Source organism: Notamacropus eugenii, chromosome 2 (assembly GCF_028372415.1).
Source record: "Notamacropus eugenii isolate mMacEug1 chromosome 2, mMacEug1.pri_v2, whole genome shotgun sequence".
Classification (NCBI taxonomy): Eukaryota; Metazoa; Chordata; class Mammalia; order Diprotodontia; family Macropodidae; genus Notamacropus; species Notamacropus eugenii.
In genome coordinates, this window is record NC_092873.1 from 357,735,169 (window position 1) to 357,762,936 (window position 27,768).

General features: G+C 39.4%; 2 protein-coding genes across 2 annotated transcripts; both read right to left on the minus strand.

Moving 5' to 3' along the window:
• On the minus strand, positions 1-2,935 carry LOC140524025 (keratin, type I cuticular Ha3-I-like). Its single transcript, XM_072638555.1, has 7 exons — positions 2,588-2,935; positions 2,381-2,463; positions 1,667-1,823; positions 1,019-1,180; positions 796-921; positions 425-645; positions 1-85 (listed from the first exon to the last, which is right to left on the minus strand). Exons 1-7 carry the CDS (start codon positions 2,933-2,935, stop codon positions 1-3), a joined length of 1,182 nt encoding a protein of 393 aa, XP_072494656.1.
• An 11,727-nt stretch (positions 2,936-14,662) lies between these two features.
• Positions 14,663-18,002, minus strand: LOC140524026 (keratin, type I cuticular Ha3-I-like). Its single transcript, XM_072638556.1, has 7 exons — positions 17,655-18,002; positions 17,354-17,436; positions 16,907-17,063; positions 15,978-16,139; positions 15,755-15,880; positions 15,309-15,529; positions 14,663-14,819 (listed from the first exon to the last, which is right to left on the minus strand). The coding sequence occupies exons 1-7, from the start codon at positions 18,000-18,002 to the stop codon at positions 14,663-14,665; spliced, it is 1,254 nt and encodes a 417-aa protein (XP_072494657.1).
• Between the last annotated feature and the right edge of the window lie 9,766 nt (positions 18,003-27,768).

A 27,768-nucleotide genomic window follows, 5' to 3' on the forward strand; every position in this document is an offset into this window, starting at 1 on the left:
TCAACAGGTACGGGAACAAGACTTGACACAGGATCCACAGGAATTACCACAGGCATTGGTGGTGGCACATGGATTGCAGGGAAGCCTGGGAAAACACAATTGTATGCATTAGGTTGAGAATGGAGTGTTCAATGCAAAGATCCCTCCAAGAACATAGCCCACAAACTCCATTCAAGTTTAGGTTCAGCCACCATTGGATTTTGAGTGGCTTAATCAAATCAGAGAAAACTCTGATCATTACCAAATGCACTTCCTACAAAATTATATGAGTTAAATGAGTAGAGAAAGACTTGTGATATATGGTTATTCCTATACATTTAACTAGAAGATCTACACAATTTTTTAAAATTTCTGTGTATGTGTGTCAGAGACACACAGAGAGACAGAGATAGGCTTTTCCAGGAATCTCTGGCATGACACTTACTTGTGATCCTCACATTCCAGCAGGTTACGGTATGTAGAGATCTCACACTCTAGCCGAGACTTAACATCCAGGAGAACCTGGTACTCTTGGTTCTGCCTATCCAGGTCACCACGGATCTCAGCTAGCTGGGACTCCACATTGGTGACCATACACTGTAGCTGGGATAGCTGGGAGCTGTAACGGGCCTCGGACTCAGTCAGTGTATTTTCCAGAGAATTTTTCTATGATAGAGAAGAGAAGAAAATGTCAGAGAAGGTGCCCCTCTAAAGGATTTTACCATATAGTCCCATGAAAATTTCATGGGACTATATGGTTGATAAGTGACTCCATTTAATCTCAAAGGGTAAGTATTAAAGCTGAACATTACCCACCAGGGTATGCTGGGCCTGAAGTTCAATCTCCAGAGCATTGACGGTGCGTCTCAGTTCAATGATGTCAGCCTGGTAGTTCTGCAGCTGTTCAGAGCTAGACACCACCTGCTTGTTTAGTTCCTCTGTCTGAAATGTCCCAAGAGGAGAGCCAAGAGGTCAGAGCATGATCATCAGGACCCCATGAGGCCTCAAATTCTACAGTGGACATGAGCCAGACCCTCACCTGAGTGGTGAACCATTCCTCCACATCTCTGTGGTTGTTCTCCACCACAGCCTCATACTCAGCCCGAATCTCATTCAGTGTTCTATTCAGATCCACAGCTGGAGCAGCATCCACCTCTACATTGAGTCGATCACCAAGCTGGGAACGCAGGGAGTTGACCTCCTAAACAAAAAATAGAAGATGTGAATATATTTCTTTTCCTGGAAAAAAAGTCCTTCCAAAGCAACACTTTAAAAAGAAAGCACTAAACATGCAAATTGTTTCTATGAGTTGCTGTGTATTCAATGGAGGAATAAAACCAGAGAAAGAGAAAAAGATTTACTTAGCCCAGATCCTCATCCTTGTGCTTTAAACACCTTTTCTTCATATAAATGGCTAATTCCCATTTTCCAACCAAGTAAGTTCCTTGAGAGGAGGACTGTCTTCACTGTTTAGCAGAACTTCTGGTACATAGTAAGTGCTCAGTAAAAGCTCCCTTTATCTATTTAAGTGCCTACGTAGTCCCATATCTTTAAGTCAATTTTCCATCATCATTCTCTAGCACTTACAACTGAGTGAGCAGGAAAGTGGTGTCTTTGCTGTCACCCAGAGATTGACTACCTATTCACTACACCCAAGAATATTTTCTCTGCAGATTTCTTTTCTCACCTCCTCATGGTTCTTCTTCAGGCAAAGAAGCTCCTCCCTGAGAGATTCCACTTGGGCCTCCAGGTCAGACTTGCACAGGGTAAGGTTGTCCAGGATTCTGCGCAGGCTGTTGATGTCAGCCTCCACCAGCTGGCGCAGGGACAGCTCGGTCTCATACCTTTAAGTGCAGGTGGTTAAGCAAAGGAAGAACACCTATGTATTATACACATTGGATGGTATCGTCTTGGCTTTTTTTTAACTCTGTAGTTTTTGTTTGAAAGCCCATTTCATTAGTTTGAGAAATATCTTTTAATCAGCTATTGTACACAAGGGCAAACAATCCTACATTTATTAAGCACTTACTTACATCGAGTGCTGTGAAAATGCTAAGGATTCAATGACAAAAATAAGATAGGCTCTATGCTTAAGGAGTTTACATTCTACATTCAATTTCTTTCTCTCTATCCCTGTAAAGAAGGGTTAGAAAGGAGACAAAATCAGCCCCGTGATCAAAAAGCTGAATTAGAAAGTAATTGTCTGAGCCTCTTCTGAACAACGTTCGTCAAAACTGTCATCTGAAAAAAAATTATTTCCTTTTCTATATCTCCATATCTTTACTTAATTATTTCTTCTGGATTCAATTTTGTAGCTCATTTCTAACACATGTTTAATGTTGATAGTTTAAAAAAACACATGAGAGACATGATTTTCTTTCTACCTTGTACCCAAACTCACTTGGTTCGGAAGTCATCAGAGGCCAGCTTGGCATTGTCAATTAATACCACTAGCCTGTTGTTCTCAGACTTAGAGCACAGGATCTGGAAATGAGAAAGCTTATATTCAGTATTCCTTCGATTTCAAAATCTCCTCTACCTTTTAAATAAATAGTTCACTGTCTCTAAGCACTTGTATCTTCAGCTGTAAGATATTTCAAGACTTTACCTTCTGCTGAAGCTCCTCAATGGTCCTGAAGTAGGACTGGTAGTTTGGGCACACATAGGGGACCTGCTGTTGGCACCACTCCTGGATCCTACCCTCCAGCTCAGCGTTTTCCCTCTCCAGCTGGCGCACCTTCTCCAGGTAGTTGGCCAGACGGTCATTCAGGAACTGCATGGTCTCCTTCTCATTGCCATTGAAAGAGCCTTCACAAGACCAGCCGCAGGTGCCCACATTGGCAGGGATGTTGCAGGCCCCAGGGAGGGTGCAGCTATGGCAGCTGGGAGGCAGGCAGGGCCTGGAGGAGCAGCTGGTATGGCAGCTGATGCTGGGCAGGCAGCAGTTATAAGGCATGGTGGTGAGTAGGGCAGTTGAAGGATTAGTACAATGATCAAGCTGTGAGAGGTCTACCTGCCTCCTTGGACCTTTTATACCCCAAGAAGTGGGTATGAGCTCATCACATAGCATTGTTTCCTTCCTTCACTTTTGGTCATTTTTTTCCAAAAATACTCTAGTTAGAGACCTTCAAAGAGTCCTGCCTCATCTCATAAAAGTCTCTACTCTGACTTGTGCTGGGTCAGGACTCTTCATAGATGCAATTGGCTGGAGAAATAAGTGTCTCATTTGGATGGAGAAATTAGTGTCTCATTTGTTGTTTTCAAAAATACAGGATCATCACAGTCCTAAATGGCAGTCTTCATGACTCAGGTCTGAGGACAGCAAGGGACCCTGACCTTCCAGTCTAGGGTGGAGTTATATGTAGAGAAGATGTTCCTTCTATCATTCAAGTTCTACCATTAATTTCATTGAAATTTTGAAAACTGAATAGTCTCTTTCTAGCCTTTCTCCAGTGCTAAGGTGAAGAATAATGCCACTAGTGTGGAGAATAACTATAGAAACTAGATAAATGTTGGAAACAAGCATTTCTATGGACACTTGAGTGAATCATAAACTCTTTAGAATCTTTGGGAAATCGACAATGAAAGTTAGAAAATGAATGCTGGTGCTTAGAAAGTAGTTAGGTAATTTGAAAAGAAATACAAAGAATCACCCAGATGAGCAGAGGATGTACTGGGTCTAGTTCTGGAAATCAACAGTCTCTCCAAGAAGGCTAAAGAGAATGAATCTGTTCAAAGGAAATTGACTTGGGAATAGATTACAATGTCTAAAAACTGAAGGGCATTGTCAATGGGGTCTACCCAAAAAGCATACATGATTAAATAAGGAATTAGTTATAGAATCAGACTTAAAGCTGGAAAGAACTGTAGAGGTTAGCTAACCCAATCCCCCTCATATATAGTTATCAACAGAGATATAATAGAGGTAGACATAAACAGACATAGATGTAGACATAGACCCAGAGGCAGATGTAGATGATATATAGACAGATATAGATGTAGATGTATAGACAGATAGATTTAGAAATGGACATAGATATAAAGGGATACCCAGAAAAGTTAGGCAATTATGCCCAAGGTCACTTAAGACAAGAAACAGCAGCTGGTATTTCAACCCATGTCCTCTAACTCTAAATATAGTTCTCTCTTCACTCCAAATTGCCTTTCATATTTGTCACAGTGATACACTTACATCTTTCAAAGTAGATTATTCAGTACATTAAAATTCCTGTTATTCCTTTTCTTTTTAAAAGCAAAAATGTTGTATTGGACCTGAATATAGGACATACTACTAAAATGGGATCTCTTTGAAAGAAATATCCGAAACTTACATGCACTCAAAAATATTTGCCCAATATGGCATAACTAATCCAATTCAGTACAATTCAACAAGCAGGTGAAGGTACTGGGGATACAGAAACAAAACTAAAAATAGTCCCTATCCTCAAGAATCTTACATTCTAGAGTCTTCCTCTTATATCACATTGTAGCATGGAGTCAACTCTGGGTTCTCAATGGTAATGCCAATAGAGTACTAGTTCTGGCAGATCCTATTAAGATGGAAAGACTATGTATTCAAACCTTGGGAGAGACCATCACTGAAGGAACAGCTTAGCTAAATTCAGAGTTCTTTATCAAGTTGTATTTAGGTCAGTTACAATACCTCTCAAAGACTGTCTCCTACATCCAAAGGAATTTCTTCAAATCAACAGAGAAAGCTCCCACATCAATAAAATCATAGGACCTCAAAGTATATATCTAGTGGTATAAACAATCTAATATATCAAAACTGTCTTTAGTGCAAGAAAAGGATAGACATTGATAGAAAGAGCTCCTCTCTGCACTCTGTAATGAGGGAATCTTAGGCTCTGGGAACCACATTCACGCTTTCAAGTCCCTTAGGATCAGATGAATTACTTGACTCTTCCAATAGCCTGACAACAGGAATGTCTCTCAAGACAAGAGGCCACAAACTTTCCCTTCATCCCTGACCATACATGCCCTATCAGTCCCTTCACCATTTGAATGTGCACACCTTGAAGTTTGAGACTGTTTTTACCCTTCTTGTATCCTCAGCTTAGCAAGTGTAGTGAGTGTAGTTGTAATTGAAGTGTAGTAAGTGAAGTAAGAAAAAGTATATATACATACATATATATATGTTGTGTGTGTATGTGTATATATGTATATATGTGTAGCGTGTATATACGTATACACATATATATGGATTTTGTATATGCATATATACATGTGCATGTATATACACACATCCATATATATGTGTGTGTGCATATATACAGATGTATATACAGACATACATATGTCTTTATATATATACATGTGTGTATATTATATGTGCATATTATATATGTAATATATCCATAAGGGATTTCAAAAGGTCATTTTTCTTTTCAGATATACATATGTATATGTGTGTGGGCATGCTTCTTCTGGTTCCCCTATTAGAAAGCAAGCTCATTGAGTATAGGGAGTATCTTTCTTTTTTGCTTGTATTTGTATTCTCAATGCTTAGGACAATGTTGCACATAACAAATGCTTAATAAATGCTTTCCATATCCGTTTTTATTTCTTTCCTTCTTTCCTTCATTTTTTTCTTTCTTTCCTTTCTTCTTTCTTTCCTTCTTTCTTTCATCTGAAGACCAACCTAGCTGACTTCAAAGAGGTTCTTTATCAGGTTGGCTCCTTCTCAAGTTCTTAATAGGGATTTTGTCCTGAGTCCTGCAAAGATATTTTTTCCCAAGATCTTTTTTCTAGTTGTGTACTTCATTTTATCAGTAAACATATGTTGAAAATCAGACAACTTTTAACTCATCTCTCTGCAAGGGTGCAGGCAAAAGTAGAAAGCTAACAAAGCAAAAATTCCATACTAGAGACCAAAACTCAAGTGGCCTCCATAGAAGGCCTTTTTGGATGTTTGAAGAAAAGATCTTTACTGTCAAGTATCAAAGAGACAACTTGGTGTGGTACAAGGGTATCAAAGACCTGAATTGCAGCTCATAATACTCCAGAGTGAGCCCTAAGCAGATTAAAGATAATTAGGAAATATTTAAGAAAATAAAATAAAATATACATAATATTAATATGCAGTTTTCTAAGCCAAGATGTGGCCCACAAGAACCTTTATGTACAGTTTAATGACCCCACTTTCTATTTGAGCTTGACATCACTGATGTAGCAGATACAGAGCCAGGCCAAGAGTCAGGAATCCCTGGAGTTCAAATTCCATCTCTGACATTCATCAGCTGTCTGACCCTGGAAAACTCACTTAACTTTCCTGTGCCTCAAACAACCCACTGAGATTTATCAACTAAGCTGGTAGGTTAGAATCTAAGGAAGTGCCTGATAGCAATGAAACCACAGTCTCTAAGCATATTTGGATGTATAAAATATAAAGCAGCAGTGTGCATTTGCTTTTCTCCTAATCAGGTTACCTCTAACTGAATTCCATATTTGTAGTAAACTGAGAAATGACAAAATGACTTCCAATCTTCCAAATTTTCAAGAAAATACAAACATTGCACAAACTGAGCATGAAATAAATGGTAGAGGTGGTTCATAGGATAACAAAAAGTTAAAATTAGAAGGAATCTAACAGAATGTCTTTCACCTTACAGATGGGAAAACCAAGACCAAAATAAAGGTTATTTGACCAAAGCTACACAGGGAGCAGAGATGGGATTCAAACCTAGGTTTTCTAACTCCAAGGAAAGTAACAAAAGAGAAAAGTTTTCTCCCTTCTTGCCCTTTCACAAAACTTGGATCTAAATGGACAGTTTCTGTTATTTATTTCAAAAGTTCAATGCAAAGATCTGGTGACTGGCATTTCCTTTATGTCCTGCTTTATGTAATCTCTGGTAACTTTTTGTAAGCTGCTTGAGGTAGGAATTTTGGTTTTCATATGAAGCATCCCTAGTGCCTGGCACAATGCGTAGCTCATAGTAAACAATAAATGTTGATGGAATAAGAGATAAAATGGAAAGAACACTGAATTTAGAGTCAGAGGACTTGGATTGGAATCCACACTATGCTCCTTATTACCTGTATGACCTTAAGCAAACCATTTGTCTTCTCAGAATCTCCATTTCCTCATCAGTGACATGTAGAAACTTGTATGGATGGCCTCAAAGATCCCTTTGACCTCCAGATCTTGTGATTTTATTCTGATTGTCACAAAAAAAGTGGAAGGATCTAGATTTTAAGTTTGATCTTTTCTGGTTAATGAGGTAAGCACTACTAGGTGAGACAATCAGCCTGATTCTGAGAGTGATTTTTCTGCTATTTTTTTTAATTTACTTGGCAACTCAATGTTACAGAAGGGCAACAAGCAAGAAATGGATTTGAGAAAAATCATAAATTGGTTCTTATGAGTTCTGATACAAGTTCTGACTATAGTCACAGGCAGGCTACCCCCTCAGTTGACTGAGCAGAGTAAATTAGGGATAATAAATGTGACAAATCTCTAGGGCTTGTAGTGGGGAATAAATAATGGAAATAATTAGGAGACCTTTGGCATGGGAGAATATTAGCCTATAATAGTCTGTGGAACTTGCCTTGAGAGCTAAGGCCAGTGATGCATCACAAATGCCTCAGGTCTGAAAAGGCAGCTATAGCCAAAGATTTTATTCCCAATTAAATAATTATATTTCCCTGGCATTCCAAGAATTTGTGCTTTTATAAGCTTAAGCCAGTATCAGAATGAAATGATGTAACCTAACCTGATCCTCTGCCTTTCCTCAATTTTTTCTCCTATTCTGACATTTAATTTCATTGGTGTAAAAACTTCCTCCATTAATGAAGATCAAAAACTTAGCTGTAACTTACAGTCTTAAAGAGTTATGCTGGACATGAGACTGTCCCTTGACCCTAATCATAAAACCAGTGTGTCACAGACAGGCCTTGAATCCAGGTTTTTTTGATTCCCAAGATTGGCCCTTCATTCATTAGACATGCTGTCTTCCCCACAATAGGTGATTAATGTGTATTTATTGAATTGAAGTAAAAATAGGGGAAGACCTTAACACAAAAGAAGAAGATAAAGAAGGAGGAGGAGAACAAGAACAAGGAGGAGGAGGAGAAGAAGAAGCAGAAGAAAGAGGAGAAGGAAAAGGAGGAGAAGAATGAACTCAAGTGGATCACAACTATGGCTAGGTAGAGAATTCTTAACCAAAAATCAAATGGGGAAGATCACAAAAGATAAAAATAGATAATTTCAATAACCTGAAATTGAAAAGTTTGGAAACTAGCAAAATCAAAGCTACTAGGATAAGAAGGGAAACTGCTGATTTAGGAGGAAAATTCTATCAAATAGCTCTGATATCCAATCTACATAGGTAATCTACACAGATATATAACGCCAAAAGCCATTCTCAGTGGCATATGCTGTCAAATATTGCATCTAAGTGATCAAAGAGATAACAAAAGAATTGCAAACTATGAAGAATGATATGAACAGTTGCTCTAAATTACAATTAATGAAAAAAATGCAAATCAAAAGAACTTGTAGACCTTACCTCACACTTAGCAAACTGGCAAAGAGAACAAAATATGCTAATAGTTAATGGTGGCAGTGTTATGGAAAGCCATGCTAGTGTTCTTTTGGTTAGGCTGTGAATTTTCCATTCCATTCTGAAAAGTAATGTGGAATTATCCATACTTTCTTACCCAGAGATCCCACTACTAGACATATATTCTAAGGAAGTCAAGTATAAAAGGAAATGTTCCATATACACCAAAATACTTGTAGCAGCACTTTTTGTAATACCAGAAAATTGGAAACAAAGTAAAAGTCCATTGATGAGAGAATGGCTAACCAAATTGTGGCACATTAATGTGATGGGATATTACTGTACCATAAGAAACAATTAGTATGAAGACTACAAGTTTAAGTGGAAAGATTTCTATTAACTGATGCAAAGTGAAGCAACTAGGCAAAACAATACACACACTGACTACCACAATGTAAATGGAAAAAACAACAAAGTTGGAACTGAATGCTACAGAATAATAATGATGAAGTTTGGTCCTGAAAAAGAAATAGAGTGATACACTACCCTCCTTTGTTTGCTGAGGTAGGGAACTATGGTTGTAGAACCCTGTATAACCCCACCAGACTTGATTAATGTATTAGTTTTGCTGAATTACTATTTTTTCTTTCATTTTTTATTCTTTGATTATAAGGGGAAATGATGAGAGAGGGCACCATGAATAAAGCACTGAACATGGAATCAGGAAGACCTGAGACACTTACTAGTTGTGGACACTTACTAGACCCTGGACAAGTCAACTAACTAGCCTGTGCTTCCCTCAGATTCCTCATCCATAAAATATGAATAATAATAGCACCTACCTTCCAGAGTTTTGGTGAGGCTCAAATAAGATAATATTTGTAAACTGTTTTAGAAAACTTCAAGTACCATAGAAGTTCCAGTTATTAGTAGCTATTGCATTGAAAATTGAAGCTGATGTAAAAACAAAGAATTTCAATTAAATATTAAAAAGAAAAGAGGGAATGAAAATGATCATTTAAACATCATTTAAAAATTAGAAGAGAAGGAAATCAGATGCTTTTCATAACTATGGACTAGGGGAAATTCTTAACTATACAAAGAATATACTTATCACAAGCAACAAAATAGATCGTTGTGATTGCATGAAATTTAAGAGAAAAAAAATCAAATATTCCTGATATCCAAGGTATACAGAGAATTAATACTAAGAGCCATTCTTCAGTTTATACCAAGTTATCAAAAGAATAATCGCAAACTCTTAATAGTGAGTTATATAAGATTGCTCCAAATAACTAATAAAGAAAAATGCAAATCAAAATAACTTGAGGTTTCACCTAATAACCCAGAAAAATGTCAGAGATGACAATGAAAGCAGTCAATATTGGAAAGGTGCATGACAAGCACCTCAATGCACTATTGTTGAGCTGTGAATTGGTCCAACTCAGGGATGGGGATCCTGTGGCCCAAGACCACGTGTCCCTCTAGGTCTTCAAGTGTGATCCGTTGGCAGAATCCAAACCTCATCATCTGTTCTGTGAATTTTGGATTCCATCAAAGGACCACACTTGAGGACCTAGAGGGCCACATGTGACCTCGAGGTCACAGGCTCTCCACCCCTGATCTAACTATTCTGAAAAAAAAAATTGGGAATTATGTTAATATAGGGACTAAAATGTTCATTCCCTTTAGTTCAGAGATTCCATTCCTAGCCAAGGGATGTCAAAGATAGAAACAAAGTTCCCATATTCATCAAAATATTAATATTCAATTCAATAAATATTTATTCAGCATCTACTATGTGTCAAGCACTATGCTAAGTATTGGGGATACAGAAAGAGGCAAAGACAGTCTCTACCCTCAAGGAGTTTACAATCCAATCGGGAAGACAACATACAGACAAATATATACAAAGTAAGCTATATATAGGAAAAATAAAAGAGGAATAACAATTAAAAGAAACAGCTGGAATTAAGTGGGTTAGAGAAAGCTTCCTATAGAAAATAAAATTTTTGTTGGGACTTAAAGGAAACTAAGGAGGATCAGAGGAAGGAGGGCATTCCAGGAATGGGGAATGACCAGAGAAAATGACTGAGTGCAAAAGATGGAGCGTCTTGTTCATAGAACAGCCAGGAGATCAGGGTCACTGAATCGAAGAGTACATTTTGGGGAGTAAGACATAAGAACACTAGAAAGGTAGGAGGAGTTAGGTTATGAAGGCTTTGAATGCCAAACAGCATTTTGTGTTTGATCTTGGACACAACAGGAAGCCATTGGAGTTTATTGAGTGGGGAGGATGACATGACTGGACCTGTGTTTTAGGAAAATTGATTTAGCAGCCAAATGGAGAATACATTGGAATAGAGACCCATGAGCAAGTTATTACAATAATCAAGGTGTAGAGTGATGAAGGCCTGCCCCAGAGGGGTGACAATGTAGAGGAGGTAAGGTAACATATATGAGAGATGCTGCAAAGGTGAAATTGAGAGTCCTTGGCAAGAGCCTGGATATGGAGGGTTGACAGATAGTGAGGAGTGCAGGATGGCTCCCAGGTTGTGAGTCTGAGGGACGGAAAGGATGATATTGCTATTGTAAAAGGAAGGGAGGTATGAAAGAGAGTTTAAGGGGAAAGATAATGAGTTCTGTTTTGGATATATTGAGTTTAAGATGTCTATTGTATGTTCATTTCAAGATGCCTGAAAGACAATTGGAGATGTGAGATTAAGTTCGCAGAGGGATTGAGGAAGGAAAGGTAGATTTGAGAATTGGTAGCATAAAGATGGTAATTAAATCCATGGGAGCTGAGGAGATCACTAAGCAAGGTACAGAGGGAAAAGAGAAAAGGGCCCAGGACAGACCTATGGTTATAGGGTGTGCTCTGGAAGAGAATCTAGCAAAGCTGACAGAATAGGAGTGGTCAGATAGGTAGAATGAGAACAGGGAAAGAATGGTGTCCTGAAAACCTAGAGAAAAGAGAATATAGAGAAGGAAAGAGTGATCAACAATGTCAAAGAGTGCAGAGAGATCAAGGAGAATGAGGATTGAAAAAATAGTCATTGACCTTGGCAACTAAGAGACCATCAGTAACTTTGGAGAGAGCCATTTCAGTGGAATGATAAGGTCAGAAGTCAAATTGTATGGGGTTAAGAAGAGAGTGAGGAGAGAAAGTAGAGGCACCTAAGTCTTTCCCAGGAGTTTAGGTACGAAGGGCAGGAGAGAAATAGAATGGTATTTCATATGGATAGAAGGATCAAGTGCGGGTATTTTTTTCAGGAGGGGGAAGATAGACAGTAGGAAAGGAGCTAGTAGTGAGGGAGACATTGAAAATAAGAGAAAGAGTGGGGATGATAAAGGGAAAAATATCAGAGAAGATGGAATGGAATGGCATCACTTGAACAGGTAGGGAGATTAACCTTGGTAAGGATTAAGAATATTACTTCCTGTGACAAATGGATGGAGAGAATGGAAGAAGGCATCTGAACGTTAGGAAATGAGGAAGAGAGAAGAAAAGGAAGTTCGCAGCAAATGGCTTCAATTTTTTTTTTTGTAAAATATGAGGAAAGGTTCTATGCTGAGAAGGTAAGGTGAGGGGGAAATTTGAGGAGGGATGAAAATATTTGAAAGAGTCATTGTGGAGAATGGGGCAGCGAATTGATTAGACAGGTATGTGATACCATTGCCTAGCAGCAGTGAGGGCCCAGTCATACTCTGTAACATAAATCTGTAGTGGACTCAGTCAAAACAATTCTGTGATCCTCTTCTTTCAGAAGCATGAGTATAAACTCTACCACTTTTTTGTAGTAAAAAAAAAACTGGAACAATGGAGATATCCATTGACTATAGAATGGCCAAACATACCATAGTAAATGAAAGCAATGAAATATTATTGCACCATAGGAAAGGACAAAAATGAAGACTTCAGAAAACATGAGGAGTCTTAAGTGAACTAATATAAAATGAAGCAAGCAGAACCAGGAAGAGAACACACATGATGACTACAACAATGTGAATGGGAGAAAAAATAATAAAACAAAATTGAATGCTATAAAACTATAATAACCAAGCTTGGCCCCAGGGATGAGTAGAAACAATGTATCTCCTTTCTTTATTTTCAAAGGTGGAAGAGTATGTATATGGAATATTTCATATCATGTCAGATACAACTAATGGGTTGGTTGGTTTTACTCATCTTTTTTCTTTTTCTTTTTTCCTTTTTTTTTGAATTGTTGTTGCAAAGGAAGGATCACTGTGTTGGGAGAAAAGGTATATCCACAAATGAACATACTATAAAAGTAAAAGAAATGTATTTTAAAATTATAAGATAAATGGGGGATATATCATTTAGAAGCCACGTTATATTCATGCTACCTTAAATTATCTCTATTCCAAATATCTTTAAAGAATTTGCTATTGCCCAAACTCAACATTCCATCTCACCCTGCCATGCCTTTGCAGTCTATTCCCTCATGCCTAGAATGCATTCACTCCTTCCCCCACCCCCCTCAGAATCCTCATCAACCCAGATGCCTCCTCTATTAGGAAGCTTTTCCTGACCTACTCTCCCAGTTGTCGGTGCCCTTTCCCTCCAAAAATTTCCTTTACATATTTAGTAGAATATAAATTCCTCATTTGGGATATTTTTTGTTTTATTTTGCCATTATAGCCACAATGTCCAGCGTGTTTCCTTGTTCATGATAAGTGCTTAATATTTGTTGAATGAATAGAAAAATCCCTAAACTGAAAGAAGAAAAAAAGCTCTATTGTAACTTCTCACCAATCAAAACCCTTCCTATAGATTTTCCATTAGAATCAGAAAAAGATGTTATTTCTTGGGGAAAGCTAGACCTCTAATCCAACTTCAGACCTAAGGAAGAGAGTCAACTGACATCAACAACCATAGTTGATGCTCTTTGACCCAGCGCTTTGTCTTAGCCAGTTCCCAAAATCCTATTCCCATCAGCAGCTCTAGAGTGTTCTCCTTTGTGTAGCTGAGAATGGACACCATTGTTCCATAATATGTGTAAAAGCTCTGTGTCCATTATGTAGCTTACAGCAGCTCTGTGGAGCTGTGGAGAAAGCTAGAATGCCAGAATCAAGGGTGTGTTGGTCTAGGGGAGCTCCATGTCAAACTATAGAATTAAATAGCTAGAGTGTGATTGAAAAATCTGGACTTGTCCATGCCCATATTTGCCAAAATGGAACTTCATAAGGCAAACAGGCTAAAAACCTCCCTGAGCTCTGCAGGGCTATAGATAACCAAGACCAACACTGCCTAAATCCAGCTAAAAGACCTGGCCAAAAGCACTCACATTCATAGCCAATGATCTTAAGAAGAAATCTTTTCAAATACTACTTCATGTTTCTTAACACATTTGTTATTCCACACAGCTACAGCAGATCTATGGCAGGCAGAGTGGTATAGGCTTCAGCAAATTGACAAAGAGGATCCAGGACACAAAAAAAAAAGGGTTAAAGACTAGAGAATCTTCATGATTTCTGCTGGCTCTCACATTCTGTGGTCTGACATTCTACAGTCTAAGGCCCCTAGCTCCAACCTTTTAGATTCTATTTCGCAACTGGACAAGGTAAATGTTTCTCCACAACTTCTCTCTTGGATAAACAAGTCAAAAGTGGGCCATAGACAAGAGGAATTGCCTTTCAGGCATCAGATCCCCCTGGCTGTGTGGTCAGTTTTATGCGGCACTGACTAAAACAATGACTCAGTTATAGTAAGACTTTGGCATCTGAGGGTGGAACTATGTAATGAGCTAGTTTTCAAGTGGCTTTTTATGGAGCATTCAAATGATGAGAAGATTGCAGTAAATGAATAGCAATGAGAAACATGTTTGCTTTGCCAAAAGAAAGTCACTTTATTAGGAAGTTACAAAGGAGTGTCTCTTATGTTTGGGGAATATTCTGAGGCAGCGGGGATGGAAGCAAACCCAGTTTCTAAAAAGGGGGACAGAAGATTATCCTTGAGTTTCCAGATCTCTGCAAAGCCAATACCATTGGGAGTAGCACTAAATGGTCCACTTTAAGGGTGTATGTATTTCCAACGTGTTTCCTCCCTATCTCCCAGAATCCTATTGATGTGAAAAGGGTTCTGGGATGGTTAGAAGCAATTGACCCTTTCCTCCTTTCACCTCCTTGCTATGACACCTTTAGCGCACAAAGGAGGTACAGGGGCCGCAACGTGAACGAGGGACACAAGGTGTGCAGGGGGCACAGGGGGCACATGGGATGCAAGGATTGGTGACTGGACAGGGGCCGATGGGTTTGCCGCAGGCATTGGTTGTAGCACAGGGGTTGCAGGGAAGCCTGGAAAGATAAAAACAGCAGAGTTGAGCTCCTATGGGGTGATCAGTCCAGAAACTAGAAAATATAAACCAATCTGATGAAGTGATACAAGCACTCAGCACAACATTTCTTATGGAAAACAAAGATGGAGGCTAGGCCAGGAGATTTTCCACTGCTATTTAGTAAAGTCAATTTATGAGCATGCTAGGAAAAGCCCCTCCTTTGTCACATATAGCACACTTTGCCAAATTCCTCATGATGTTAAGCCTGGCTCCTTGGCTTGAAAAGCAAAAGACTTGGGGAGCGCAAGCCAAATGACTTCAGGGACATCCTTGTCACTGATCATTTTATACTCTCCAGTGAAAATAGTATTGCTCCTACTGAGTGATGTTGGGGTGATTCTTGTCTAGAAAACATTCTCTTAAACCAGAGATTTCACTGTAATTCAGTTGAACAATATGTTTGTGTGTGTGTTCATGTACACATGTGTGATGCTTAGCCAGTACTTACTTGCAATCCTCACTCTCCAGCAGACCCCGGTAGGTTGAGATCTCACACTCAAGTCGGGCCCGGACATCCAGGAGTACTTGGTATTCTTGGTTTTGCCTTTCTAGGTCACCACGGATCTCAGCTAGCTGGTCTTCAACATTGGTGATCATACACTGTACCTGGGAGAGCTGGGAGCTATAACGGGCCTCAGTCTCTGTCAGAGTGTTTTCAAGAGAATTTCTCTGCCATGGAAAAGAGAAAGAAATGTCAGAGGAAGGAATTTTTTTAGGATTTTTTTAAATCCCAAGAATGCCTCAACCATCATCCCTTCTTAACCTTTGTAAATATTAAAGGATATATGATAAATATAAAAAGATTCAGGTTTTCTCCCCTTCTGTATCACACTTTTGAATTCTTCCAGTTAGGGTTAAAGTAATTGACTAAGGTACGGCCCAAAGAAAACCCACCAAGTTGTGCTGGGCCTGCAGTTCAATCTCCAGGGCGTTGACTGTACGTCTCAACTCGATGATCTCTGCTTGGCAGTTCTGTAGTTGTTCAGAGCTGGACACCACCTGCTTGTTCAGTTCCTCTGTCTAAAATGTCCCAAAGGGAGAGCCAAGAGGTCAGAGCATGATCATCAGGGTGCCAGGAAGCTTTAGGTTCTGAAGTTGCCATGAGCAAGACCCTCACCTGAGTGATGAACCATTCCTCCACATCTCTGCGGTTGTTCTCCACCACGGCCTCGTACTGACACCTAGTCTCATTCAGTATCCTGTTCAGGTCCACAGTTGGGGCAGCGTCTACCTCCACGTTGAGTCTATCTCCAATCTGGCATCGCAAGGTGTTGACTTCCTGTGGACAAAGAGCAAACAAGCTCAGAAAAGATTGGTCTCTGAAAAAATGCCTTGGTTCTTGGAAACTATTGTCTGCTGGCATGTTTTACAGGGGATAACAAAATCAGGCAAATATAGAGTAACTAATTGAAGGTCATGGTTCATCTCTCCATGCTGGAGTCCCTATCACCATGCCATTGCCCTTACAGTTGAAATGGTGATGAGTTCCTATAGCTGCTGGGTCTGGGTCTTTTTAATTTCTTGAATGTTACTAAATTCAATCTACCTCTTTACTTGTGTCTCATATGTATTTGACATAAGCAAGTTTTCTCTCCCAATAGAATATAAGTTCCTGGAGGCTAAGGGCAATTTCTTTTTGTTTTCCTTGGATTTCCAGAATCTTTCACAGATCCTGAAATATAAGAGGTTCTAAATACATTGATAATGTGCCAATTTGTAGATTGGATCAAAAAACCTACTAGTCTATTCTTTGCATGTCCCCGAATCAGATTGAAAAGAGATTGTTCTACTTCTCCTCTCAGAAACTGAATTGTTAAGCCTTAAAGAAGGGATGGAAATGAGTTTGCCAACATCATGAAAATGCTTGACTCCCACAGAAAACTATAATCTCATGACTATCTGCCTCCAAATGTGGAAGCTCCTTGGGACTCGTGATTTATTGATTTGCCTTATTTAAAAATAAACTCTCTCCCCCCCTTAACTTTAATCCCACTCTTTGCAGTGAGGTATAACTGTCCTTGTTTAGTTCTACATAATAATGCTAACCTCCTCATGATTCCTCTTGAGACAGATCAGCTCTTCTTTCAGGGACTCCACCTGAGCCTCTAGGTCAGACTTGCACAGGGTCAACTCATCTAGGATCTTGCGTAGGCTGTTGATGTCAGATTCTACCAGCTGGCGCAGAGACAGCTCAGTCTCATACCTGTGATCACAGGATACAATTGTAACCAAAATATTGAAGAGTTACATGTTTCCCCCTTTGTGTAAATTATGCGGAAGAGGCAGAGAATGTTCAAAATCCTTTGTTAGTCAATATGTCAAAATGTAATTCTGAACCAGGATTTTTTTTAATGGATTTTCTTTCTTCTGTCTAGCCTAGAAGGTGGGATCCCAGCCTTTGGAGATGCTATTCAGCCCCTTCACACTAGGCGGGATTTGCCATCTGATAATGTGTGAAAGAAGGAAGACAAGGGCTCCCTTTGATGAACTCACTTGGTTCTGAAGTCATCAGCAGCCAGCTTGGCATTGTCGATCTGAACCACTAGCCTGGCATTTTCTGCTTTGGTACACAGGATCTTTGGAATGAAAAGTTATACAATAAGTAAGATCTAAAAATATAGATACAATCTTAATTTTAAAAATAATCTTTCAGTTGGATATGGCCAAGAAGTAAGGTTGGACATTTCCCCAACTTCCTAATTGTAAAATGAATAAACAATTTCTCAGACACAGATTAAAAGATTTACAAAATACCCTCATCTTAACTACCATATTTTAAGCTATCTGTCTTTACCTTCTGCTGAAGCTCCTCAATGGTCCTGAAGTAGGACTGGTAGTCTGGGCACACGTAGGGCACTTGCTCCTGGCACCACTCCTGGATCCTACCTTCCAGCTCAGCATTTTCCCTCTCCAGCTGGCGCACCTTCTCCAGGTAGTTGGCCAGACGGTCATTCAGGAATTGCATGGTCTCTTTCTCGTTGCCATTGAAGGAGCCTTCACAGAACCAGCCACAGGTGCCCACATTGGCAGGGATGTTGCAGGCCCCAGGGAGGGTGCAGCTGTGGCAGCTGGGAGGCAGACAGGGTCTGGAAGCACAGCTAGTGCGGCAGCTGAGATTGGGCAGGCAGCAGTTGTAAGGCATGGTGCTGAGTAGGGTGATTGGCTGTTCAATTGGGTGCAGAAACCTCGTCTCTAGAGCCAGTGGGGTTATGGAACCTCTGTTTACCAAGGAACCTTTATAGTTCCCCAGAAGTGGGTGTGGACAGAGGATCCAATATCTTCTTTTTCTTTTTATTTCTTCACTAATTTTCAAAAGCCCTTCCCATCAATCTATTTTTTACCTTCCTCAGAAGAGTCCCTCACCTCATAAAAAGACTTTACTTGAGCTTCTTGCTAAGTCAGGACTCCTCTATTGTGCTGTACACCCATGAAATAAGAGTTTTGTGGTACACCTTCAAAGAGAAAATACTCTCCATACCCAAAGACTTGCCCTCATTAAGTAGGTGTTGTTCACTCAGGTGGCATTATATTTGTGTCACTTGGAAGGAGAAATATTTGCATGAAGTGGCAGTGATGGGCTTTTGTCCCAATTGCTTTTCAAAGCAATATTAGATCCAGGATCTTGAGATACTTGAGCACCCATGGGCATGAGTATGTTGACATCTTTGAAGGGAACATGAAAGAAGACCACAGTGTGCTGGTGAGGATTTGGAACAGTTAAGACTTCCTCTGTAAACTTCTTAAAACATTGGTATTTGAGGAATAGAGTAGTTTAGAGGTGCCTACTGGAAGGTAAGTAGGGAGCTCAAAAAGACTGAGAACTTGAGATCTGAGTTCATAACATTTTAAATTCTTGGAGTTAAGTACACAAAAGACTAGCAGAATATAAACTTCTTGAATGCAGGGGTCAGTTAATTCTTGGCTTTGTATCCCTACTACCTAGCAGAGCACCTAGGAAATATTAGGATCTTAGTAAGGACTGATTGATTGTTGCACCAAGGTCATCGAGGCCAATGTCTTCATTTTAAAAATGAAGAAACTGAGACCCAGATAGGTTGTAACTTGCCCATCACCACAAATGTATAGTAAGGAGTAAAGATGGGATTCCAACCCAGATTCCCTGACTCTAAATCTAGCTATGTTTCAATTGTAATATACTTATTTTGAATTGAGGGTGAAAGGCAACTTGGTGAATGAAAGATATGAAGACAGTCCAAGTAAGTGGAATGTCCTGGGGGAAAAAAGGGAGCCAGAAAAAAATGTCAAAGGAACATCTAGGCTGAGTTATTAGCCTATTTGAATAGGGAAAGGAAAACTGAAGGTAGTAATGGAATTTTTTCAATAAGCCTATTAGGAGTCTCCTATCTCCAAGATACTGAAAATATAGACTCTAGTTAAGGAGTTCCTGGTCTCAGGGAGCTTCTACTCTGTTGAGGGGATATAGTATGCACACAGATATACAGAAACAAAGTATAGATAAAAATAAATACAAAGAACTGGAGGGGGGAGGGCATGACAATTGGGAGAAACAGTAAAGACTTCATGTAGAAAGTGGCACCTAAGCAAGCTTTGAAAGTAGCTGGGGTTCCCACAAAGTCAAGCAATGCAGGGTACTGAAGGCATTTAAAGTCATTGCAAAAGGTGATAGAACTCCACCTGTCAGACATTCTTGGTGAGTATTCTTTATATATATGAGCTGGACTAGATGCTTTTCTAACTCTCAAATTATGGGATCAAAGTCAAGTCAACAAGCATTTATTAAGCACCTACTATGGGCCAGGCACTTTGCTAAGTGCTGAAGATACAAGAAAAAGCAAAAATACAATCCCTGCCTTTGAGAAGCTCTCAATCTATTGGGGGAGACAACATGCAAACAAGTATTTATAAACAAGATAAAATGCAAGGTACTTTGGAGATTATTTTTTTAGATCTTGGGATTCAGGAACCCAGATTCTGAGTATATAACATTTAGGAAAAAATTTCTTGACTAGATAGCATCTGTGTCTCTGGTTGCCACACGCCTGTTTTGCTTTACGAGTACCCCCATTTCAACTTTAGGTTTCTGCCATGTTTACAATATAAAACTGTTCTTCTTGTTCTTTGCCTGTCACCATGGCAAGTTAGCATTCATGATGTTACCCTCATGAAATTGTCCATCTGAGTTTAAAAGTTTGCATTCCATGCAAGTCAGTGTTATTACCGACAATTGTTGGCATACTCTTCAGATGAAAGACAAATGCAACTACAAAGGGCAGCTGTGATTATGATGGAATTGCTATCTCTCTGTTTCTCCCCCAAGACAATTAAAGGGAGGGAAATGACTCGGATCTGAGTGAAATGCTCCAAAGCTTTTCGAAACCAGGATATGAGATTATTTGACTTGAAAGCCTCCATCTTAAGGATGAGCTCCAGAACATCCCAACTCCTTCACCTGTGATTATCTGCAGTGACAGCAGCTTCAGAGAGGGGAGAGCTCCATCTGGGGTACAGAGTCCAAGTCCTGCACTTCCACAGCCCCCTACACCCACCCGAAGGTACTCTAGACCATGAAAAGAAAGAAGAAAGCTGTCCAGCACTCACCCCTTCTGCTTGAGGGGTAAAGGAATAGGCAAGATGAACAAAATGCTTGAACCAAATGTCTGAAGTTTCCTTCCAGCTGGCACCATTTACATGGGAATATTCTTGACTACGTATGGGCATCTGTAGCCTCTGAAAAACCTTGGTCTGCTGGAAATGTGTGGAGCCAGAACAATGAGATTACAGAACTGTACTGATAAAACTATATACATACATATGCATATAAGTATGTATGTGTGTATACTTGAACAAAATGCTGGATGAGCCAGAAAAAAAGAGAAGATGAAAGTAAAGACATCAAGGAAAAACTACGATGAAAAGTTCTTCTGAGGATTTTCAATTAGCAAAAGGAAACCAACATTACAGTAAAACTGGACCATTGATGAATGTGTTCTGCTAGAGAGGTAAAAGAAAAAAAAGCCCAAAACAGCTTATATCGATTGGCAACAGGGTGGTCCAGGCTGCTAAGCGCCCCAGGGAGACAAGAGTGGAGCCATTTCTTGAAAGGATTTGAGATCACAGAAACCACAGAATGTCTGTGGCTTCTGGGAGAGGATGCTAACAGAAGTCCCAAGGCTGTAAAAGTTGGTGCAGCAAAGGTTAAATATCTCAGTAGAATAGTTAAGAGGTGATTTAGAAGCTAAAATTATGCTAGTGTCTACAGCAGTTATTGGGAGCTGAGAGTTCTATCAAAACCTCATTGTCATTTCTGCATGCTTGTGAACAAGAAGAGTAGGAGCTAAACAGAGGAACAGCTTAAAGGGACATGGAATGCCAAGCAAACTGGGGTCTGCTAAGGTGAAAAGTGATCAGCAAATTCCTGGAAACAATCTTTACTAATACTGTACTGGACAGAAAAGAAGAAAGGGCCCACTGCCGCTTTCTGGACTCCTTGCACTGTTAGACTGACAGCAAAAGGCAAGTGATACAAAGAAGAGGTAAAGACAGACCAAAGCTTTCAACATCTGAATGGTAAGTAGCCATAATTCTGCCACTTTCTGAACATCCTGTCCCTTTTTTTTCAAAAATGGTCAAAATGCTAAATGAATCATGTTCTTTTGCTCCTTTAACCAATGAGAAAACTTGGGCAAGGAGAAGTGGAGAGTTGTCTCTGAGCTGAGACTAAAGTTCTGCTATCAGCCCCAGCTCCACACCCACACATGCAAACATTGACTGAGGCAGTGAGTAAGGGATCAGGGGCTCTCTCTTTCTCTTTCTATCTGTCTCTCTCTCATTTCTCCCTCTCTTTCTTTCATTTCTCTCTGTCTCTGTCTCTCTGCCTCTCTCTGTCTCTGTCATTTCTCTTTGTCATTTCTCTCTCTCCCTCTCTCTCTCTCTCTCTCTCTCTCTCTCTCTCTCTCTCTCACACACACACACACACACACACACACACACACTGCCTACTGCAAGGTATGAGGGATCAGGGGCTTTGAATAGCTTATATTTCAAGTAGAAAGAACAAACAAGATGAAAACCTGCAAGAGATATAGGAAGTGAAAGGGACTTAGAGAAAAGAAAGGGATCTTACTTCATCTAAGGGAATGCTGGGTCAATATGTGGATGTGTGTGTGTGTTTATATCACATAATCTAAAAAACAATGTAACGTATGTCTTTGTATAAGGATAGAGAATGGACCTTTGATTTCATTGACGTAGGACAAGGATGAGAAACCTGTGTCCTCTATGTCACATGTGGCTCCCCAGGTCCTCAAGGGCAGCCCTTTGACTGATTGGATTCCATCAAAGGGCCACACTTGAGGACCTAGATGGCTGCATGTGGCCTTGAGGACACAGGTTCCTCATCCCTGAATTGTAGAACACTCCCAGGTGAGCAAAATCCCTCTACTGATGAGGAGTGGTGCCTTTTATTGCAAATCATGATCTTGCAGAATTGCCCAGAGAGTTGAGCACTCAGCTAACTTAACTGAAAGGTTAGGTGACTTTTCCAGAGTCACAAAGAGAGTATGTGTCAGAGGTGGGATGTGAATCAAAGTCTCATTAATTGGATCATTTTAATATTGATAGAAGTTCCCATATATTTGGTCAAGGACCTGGCTTCTTTTTATGACAATTATGACAATTTAATAGCATCCCAATGGGCTTTTTTGCTTTTTCTTTTTTGCTTAACTCTCTAGATTTCTTACTGATAAGTTCAAAAGAACTAACATTAAAATATGCTTTAAAAACCTATTTAATTGCTTAACTCAGCCTTCAAGGAACCCAAAACAGGATAACATCTAATATTAGGTTTTTTGGCTATTTTTTAACTTTTTAATAAAGATAAGAGAGTGCTATCCATCACACTTAGTGATTCTTACAGCCCCTCTGACTTTTTAACATGAAACTTAGCTTAAAATAAAGGAAAGAGCATCCACTGTGTTGTATGGGATAGAAGAGAGTGTGCATGTAGAAATGGCCTAAGAACACTGAAGAGATCTGCTAGCTGGAGCAAGGAGAAGGAATTAAGTATTTCTTAAGTATCCAATATGTTCTTAGCACGATGCTAAATACTTTATAAATATTATCTCATTTGATCATCACCTTGGAGGTAGGTGCTATTATTATTCCCATTTTACAGATAAGAAAACTGAGGCAAATAGAGGTTAAGTGATTTGTCCAGAGCCACACAGTTGGTAAGTGGCAGAAACTGGGTTTGAATTCAGGTCTTCCTGACTCTGAGCCAAGCACTCTATCCACTGCACCACCTAGCTGTCAGAGTAAGGGAGACAAGGAATATATGAGGGACAGGGCAATGGAATTAGGCAACCTAGATATGAATCACAGCTCTGCTACTTATTATCTTATAACTTTGGGCAATGCCATTGAACATCTCTGAACCTCAATCTCCATATCTATGACAATGGGAGTGATGGATTAAGATAGTTTCTAAGGATTGAATCCTACCTACAAACTGGACCAATCTGGCAGAGTAACTTGGAGGGAGGGAATGACCATAAATGACTGCACACATGTTTCCAAATTAGTAGGGAGACTAGAAGACTGGGGTGGTTTGGTTATCACAGTAGACAAGGAAGATAACTTCCTACTCAGTGCTGGTGCATCAAATTGGATGAAAGACAGGAAAGCAAAGAGCCAGTGATAAGGCATATCATAGAAATGAAATATCCATGTACTCAATCTGGTATTTTATTGTTGAATTGGGAAGGGGACAGTGCTGGACTTGGAATCAGGAAGACTTAGATTTAAATCTTGCCTCTGGTGTTTATTAGCTGTGTGACCCTAGGCAAGTCACTTAACTTCTTGAGGCCTCAGTTGCTCCATTTGTAAAAAGGAGTAAATAGAGAACCTGTAGTATCAACTCCACAGGGTCAAATGCTAAACAAATGCCTACTGTCATGATAGCGATAATGGTGATGATGATGGCAATGGTGATGAGAATGAGGAGGAGGAGGAGGAGGAGGAGGAGGAGGAGAAGGAGGATGATGATGTTACCAATGATGATTATGGTGATGGTGATGGTGATGATGATGATGATGGGAAGATGAAGAACTGGGAAAACCTTTTGAACTCAAAATCATAGTCAGGATTTTAGCAGTGGACCTACAGATATACTTATGTACTATCTAGCCCATCATTTTAAAGAAGAGAAAACAAAGGCCCAGGAAGAGTTATTACTGGTACTTTTAAATTGGTGAGCTCCTTAAATCACAGAAATCTTTTTCATTGTGAAATTTTCCAGAGCCACAATATCCCAGAATCTGAAAATAGACATAAAGGTGGAATAATATTTAGTTGTCCTTTCAGTGAATCGTTACCTTTTTTCTCCTACTCTTCCCCCTTCCCCTAAACTCACTACCACCATTTTCAGTATGTTTAGCTTCAGTAGAAGTAAAGGGTAGAGTGATCATCTTTGGCCATTCTGAGAGTAGCTGGAAAGTATACTGAGGAATAGTCAATTAATTAACAATCATTTATTAAGCACTGAATGTGTTTCAGGTATTGTGCTAAGCACTGGGGATACAAAAAAAATCAAAGGAAAGTCCCTGATCTGAGGGAGTTCATAGTCTAATAGGGTTAGGGTGAGTGGAGAAAATGAGAATTTATATAATGCCTATTATATGTTAGGCACCGTGCTAAGTGCTTTTTACAAATAATATCTTATTTGAGAGAAGACAAGATCATGCCATGTGAGGATGCTTGAAGGAACTGAGAATGTTGATCCTAAAAAGAGAAGGTTCAGGGAGCAACATGATAACTTTCTTCAGGTATTTAAAGAATTGTCAAGCGTAAGAAGGATTAGACTTGCCTTGCTTGGCCACAGACGATAAAACCAGCATCAGTGAGCATTGCATCAAGGCAGATTTGGGACTGATGTAAGAAAATTTTTTTAAATTATTTGTTCAGTTGTTTAGTTGTATCCAACTCTTCATGACCCCATGGACCATAGCACACCAATACTATCCATGAGTTTGGTGTTGGGTTTGGTTTTTTGGGGGGTAGATTCAAAAATTACAGTAGCCCCAAAATGGAACAGGCTACCACTACAAGAGGTAGTGGGTGTCCCCTTATCAGAGGCATTCTAGCAAAGACTGCATGCCCACTTTTTTCTTTATTGGGGCTTTTTAAAATTTATACTTTATTTCAATCATCAACAAGACAAGATTGGAATACGTTTGACAAATGAGTTGTTTAGTAGCATAAATTTAAATTCAGATTCCCAAGAAATATACTTTTTTTCATTTAGTAATTTATTTTTCCCTAATTACAAGTTTTAAAAATTAATTTTCAAGTTAATTACAAATTTTTAACATTCATTTTTAATATTTTCAGTTCTAAATTCCCTCCTTTCCCTTTCCCCCTCATTGAGAAGGCAAGAAATTTGATACAAGTTATACATGTGTAGTCATGCAAAACATATTTCCATAGTAGTCATGCAGTAAAAGAAAACGGACAAAAAATAAGAAAAATAAAGAAAATTTAAAAAGTATGCTTCCATCTGTATCCAGATTCCATCAGTGCTTTCTCTGGGGATGGATAGCATTGTTCGTCATAAATTCTTCAGGATTATCTTGGATCATTGTATTGCTGAGAATACCTAAGTCATTCACGTTTTACAATGTTACTATTACTATGTACAATGTTCGCCCGGTTCTACTCATTTCACTTTGCATCAGTTCATGTAAGTCTTTCCAGGCTTAAGAAATATACTTTAAAGGCACTCGCTATGATTCTCAGAATCAGAAATATCCTAAATATGCATTTTTACGGATTCCTTTTCTCATGAGTTCCCAGAATTGACCAGGACTACATGGTTCATTGTTATTCCTATGACTGGATGACCACTTCTTAAATACATAGTAGATCAAATTCTTGTTCTATTAAGGGTTAAAATTGATGGTCTCTGAGGTCCTTTCCAACTCATATTCTGTGATTTTGTAATTTCTTAGTTATAGACAACAGAGCTCTGAGCCCCATAAAGGAATATTGAATTTTCAGTTGCTATATTTTCTTTGCTGTACAACTACAAAGTCTTTCTCTCATTTAAAAAGAAAAATCAGTACCTCTCTCTAGAGCAGGACTTTTTAGCATGGGGTACATAGACTCCCAAGGAGTCTGGAAGTACATTTCAGAGGATCCCTGAATTAGGATAGGAAAAAAACAAATTATATCTTTATTTCCACATTAGTGGTTTCTTCATAATCCTATATTTTATTTTATGCATTTAAAAATATCATTCTGAGAAGGGGTTCATAGACTTCACCAAGCTGCCAAAGTGGTCTCTGACACAAAAGAGATGAAATGCTAAAGTGGTTATGGCCCCATCTTCCTGTTAGGGAGACTTGGGGCATCATAGAATTCATTTGCTGTTTGCTTACAGTCTTGCCCCTTTAGCCGAGTTCTCACTTGCTATGTTCCCTTGGGCATGTGGGTCCTATATGGGGTTCAATTTCCTGCTTTGTAAAATGAGGCTAGATTTCTATTGTCCCCTCCAACTCTAAATTTATGATTCCATCACCTCACCTAGCTCTCAGCCCCCATGCATGTGTCTGACTCAGGGCTAGTCCCTTCCCCTTATGGCCTATGTTTCCTTCTCTGTAAAATAAGGGTATTAGACTAAACACTCTGTCTGATCCTTTCTGGAAACAGCATCCTTATCCTTCTATAAGACTGAAAATCTGTAGAGCGAGCATGGGTAGTAAAGTGAATATGGGTGCCAAAGTCCATGGAAATGTCCTCTGTGTGTTGTTTTGATGCTGGGGAAATCCACCATATTTTATCCTTTAGGTCTATGCTGGACTTTTCTTCTAATCCACTTGCCCAAGTATATCATCAAAACTCCAATTGATAAGTTGGGGGTTAGGGGAAAGGGAGGATTGTGGCTTGTTTTTGCTTTTGTTTTTTTAATTGTACTGGGAGCATTGGACTTGACCTGAAGAAATACAGGTCAGTCCCTTCCCTGTTGCTGACTCATTTTAGAGAGACATGGGAATCACTTCATTCCTTCATTGACTTACTCTCCCTTAAATGAGAATAATAATGTTTACCTAACAGCTCTGTCATGATGCTGGAAGGATGAGTGGGTTCCTTTGGATAAAAGCTTTGAACTCAGATGAAAGGAACTATTTAAGTATAAAGGAAGAGGAGTGGTTTATTTGGATGCTAAATTAAGACTATTTGCAATTGTTCATTCTTGGTGGGAGCTTCAGGGATGTGTCATCACTGTTTCAAACTCCTGGGACTGGTAAACTAACCAAAAGTTCAGCAAGTAGCAAGACACTGGGACCCTACTGGAGCTTTCCCAAAAAGTCAGCAAGTCCTAAACGCTGGTCCCACAGCCTCCCAAATCAGCTATGTCCTATGTTCATTGGCTAGAGAGAATTCTGACATTTGGGAGTCTCCCCTGGAGCTGGAGAGAAAAAAACTGGATGACCACTAGAGATTCCCCAGTGGGCATTGCTCCATGATTCTGTGTGTTCCTATAGCACAGTGACTGATCTTGCACTTGGAAGATATTAAATAAATCATAATCCCACAGGGATGGAAATTTCTAAGAAAGATGCTGTGATGAGAAGGCACAAAAAGCAGTGTTGAACAAAAGGAAGGAACTTCCAAGGGAATTTTTCTGGACCATTCACCTCTTGAAAGCCATTGTTTCAACCATAATTGTGACCATAGAACAAGAAGACCTGATTCATAGCAGATGGCAGCACAAACTTTGGGGGCTCCTCACTACCTGCTTTAATGCATAGCCTGAAAAGGCAGGACAACCACTGGAAAAGTCCTGGCAAGTAGACCCTGAGAAATATTCTGCACAAGTGGACTTAAAGGGACCCATTTGATCTGGCAGACTAGCAGAGACTAGTTTCCAA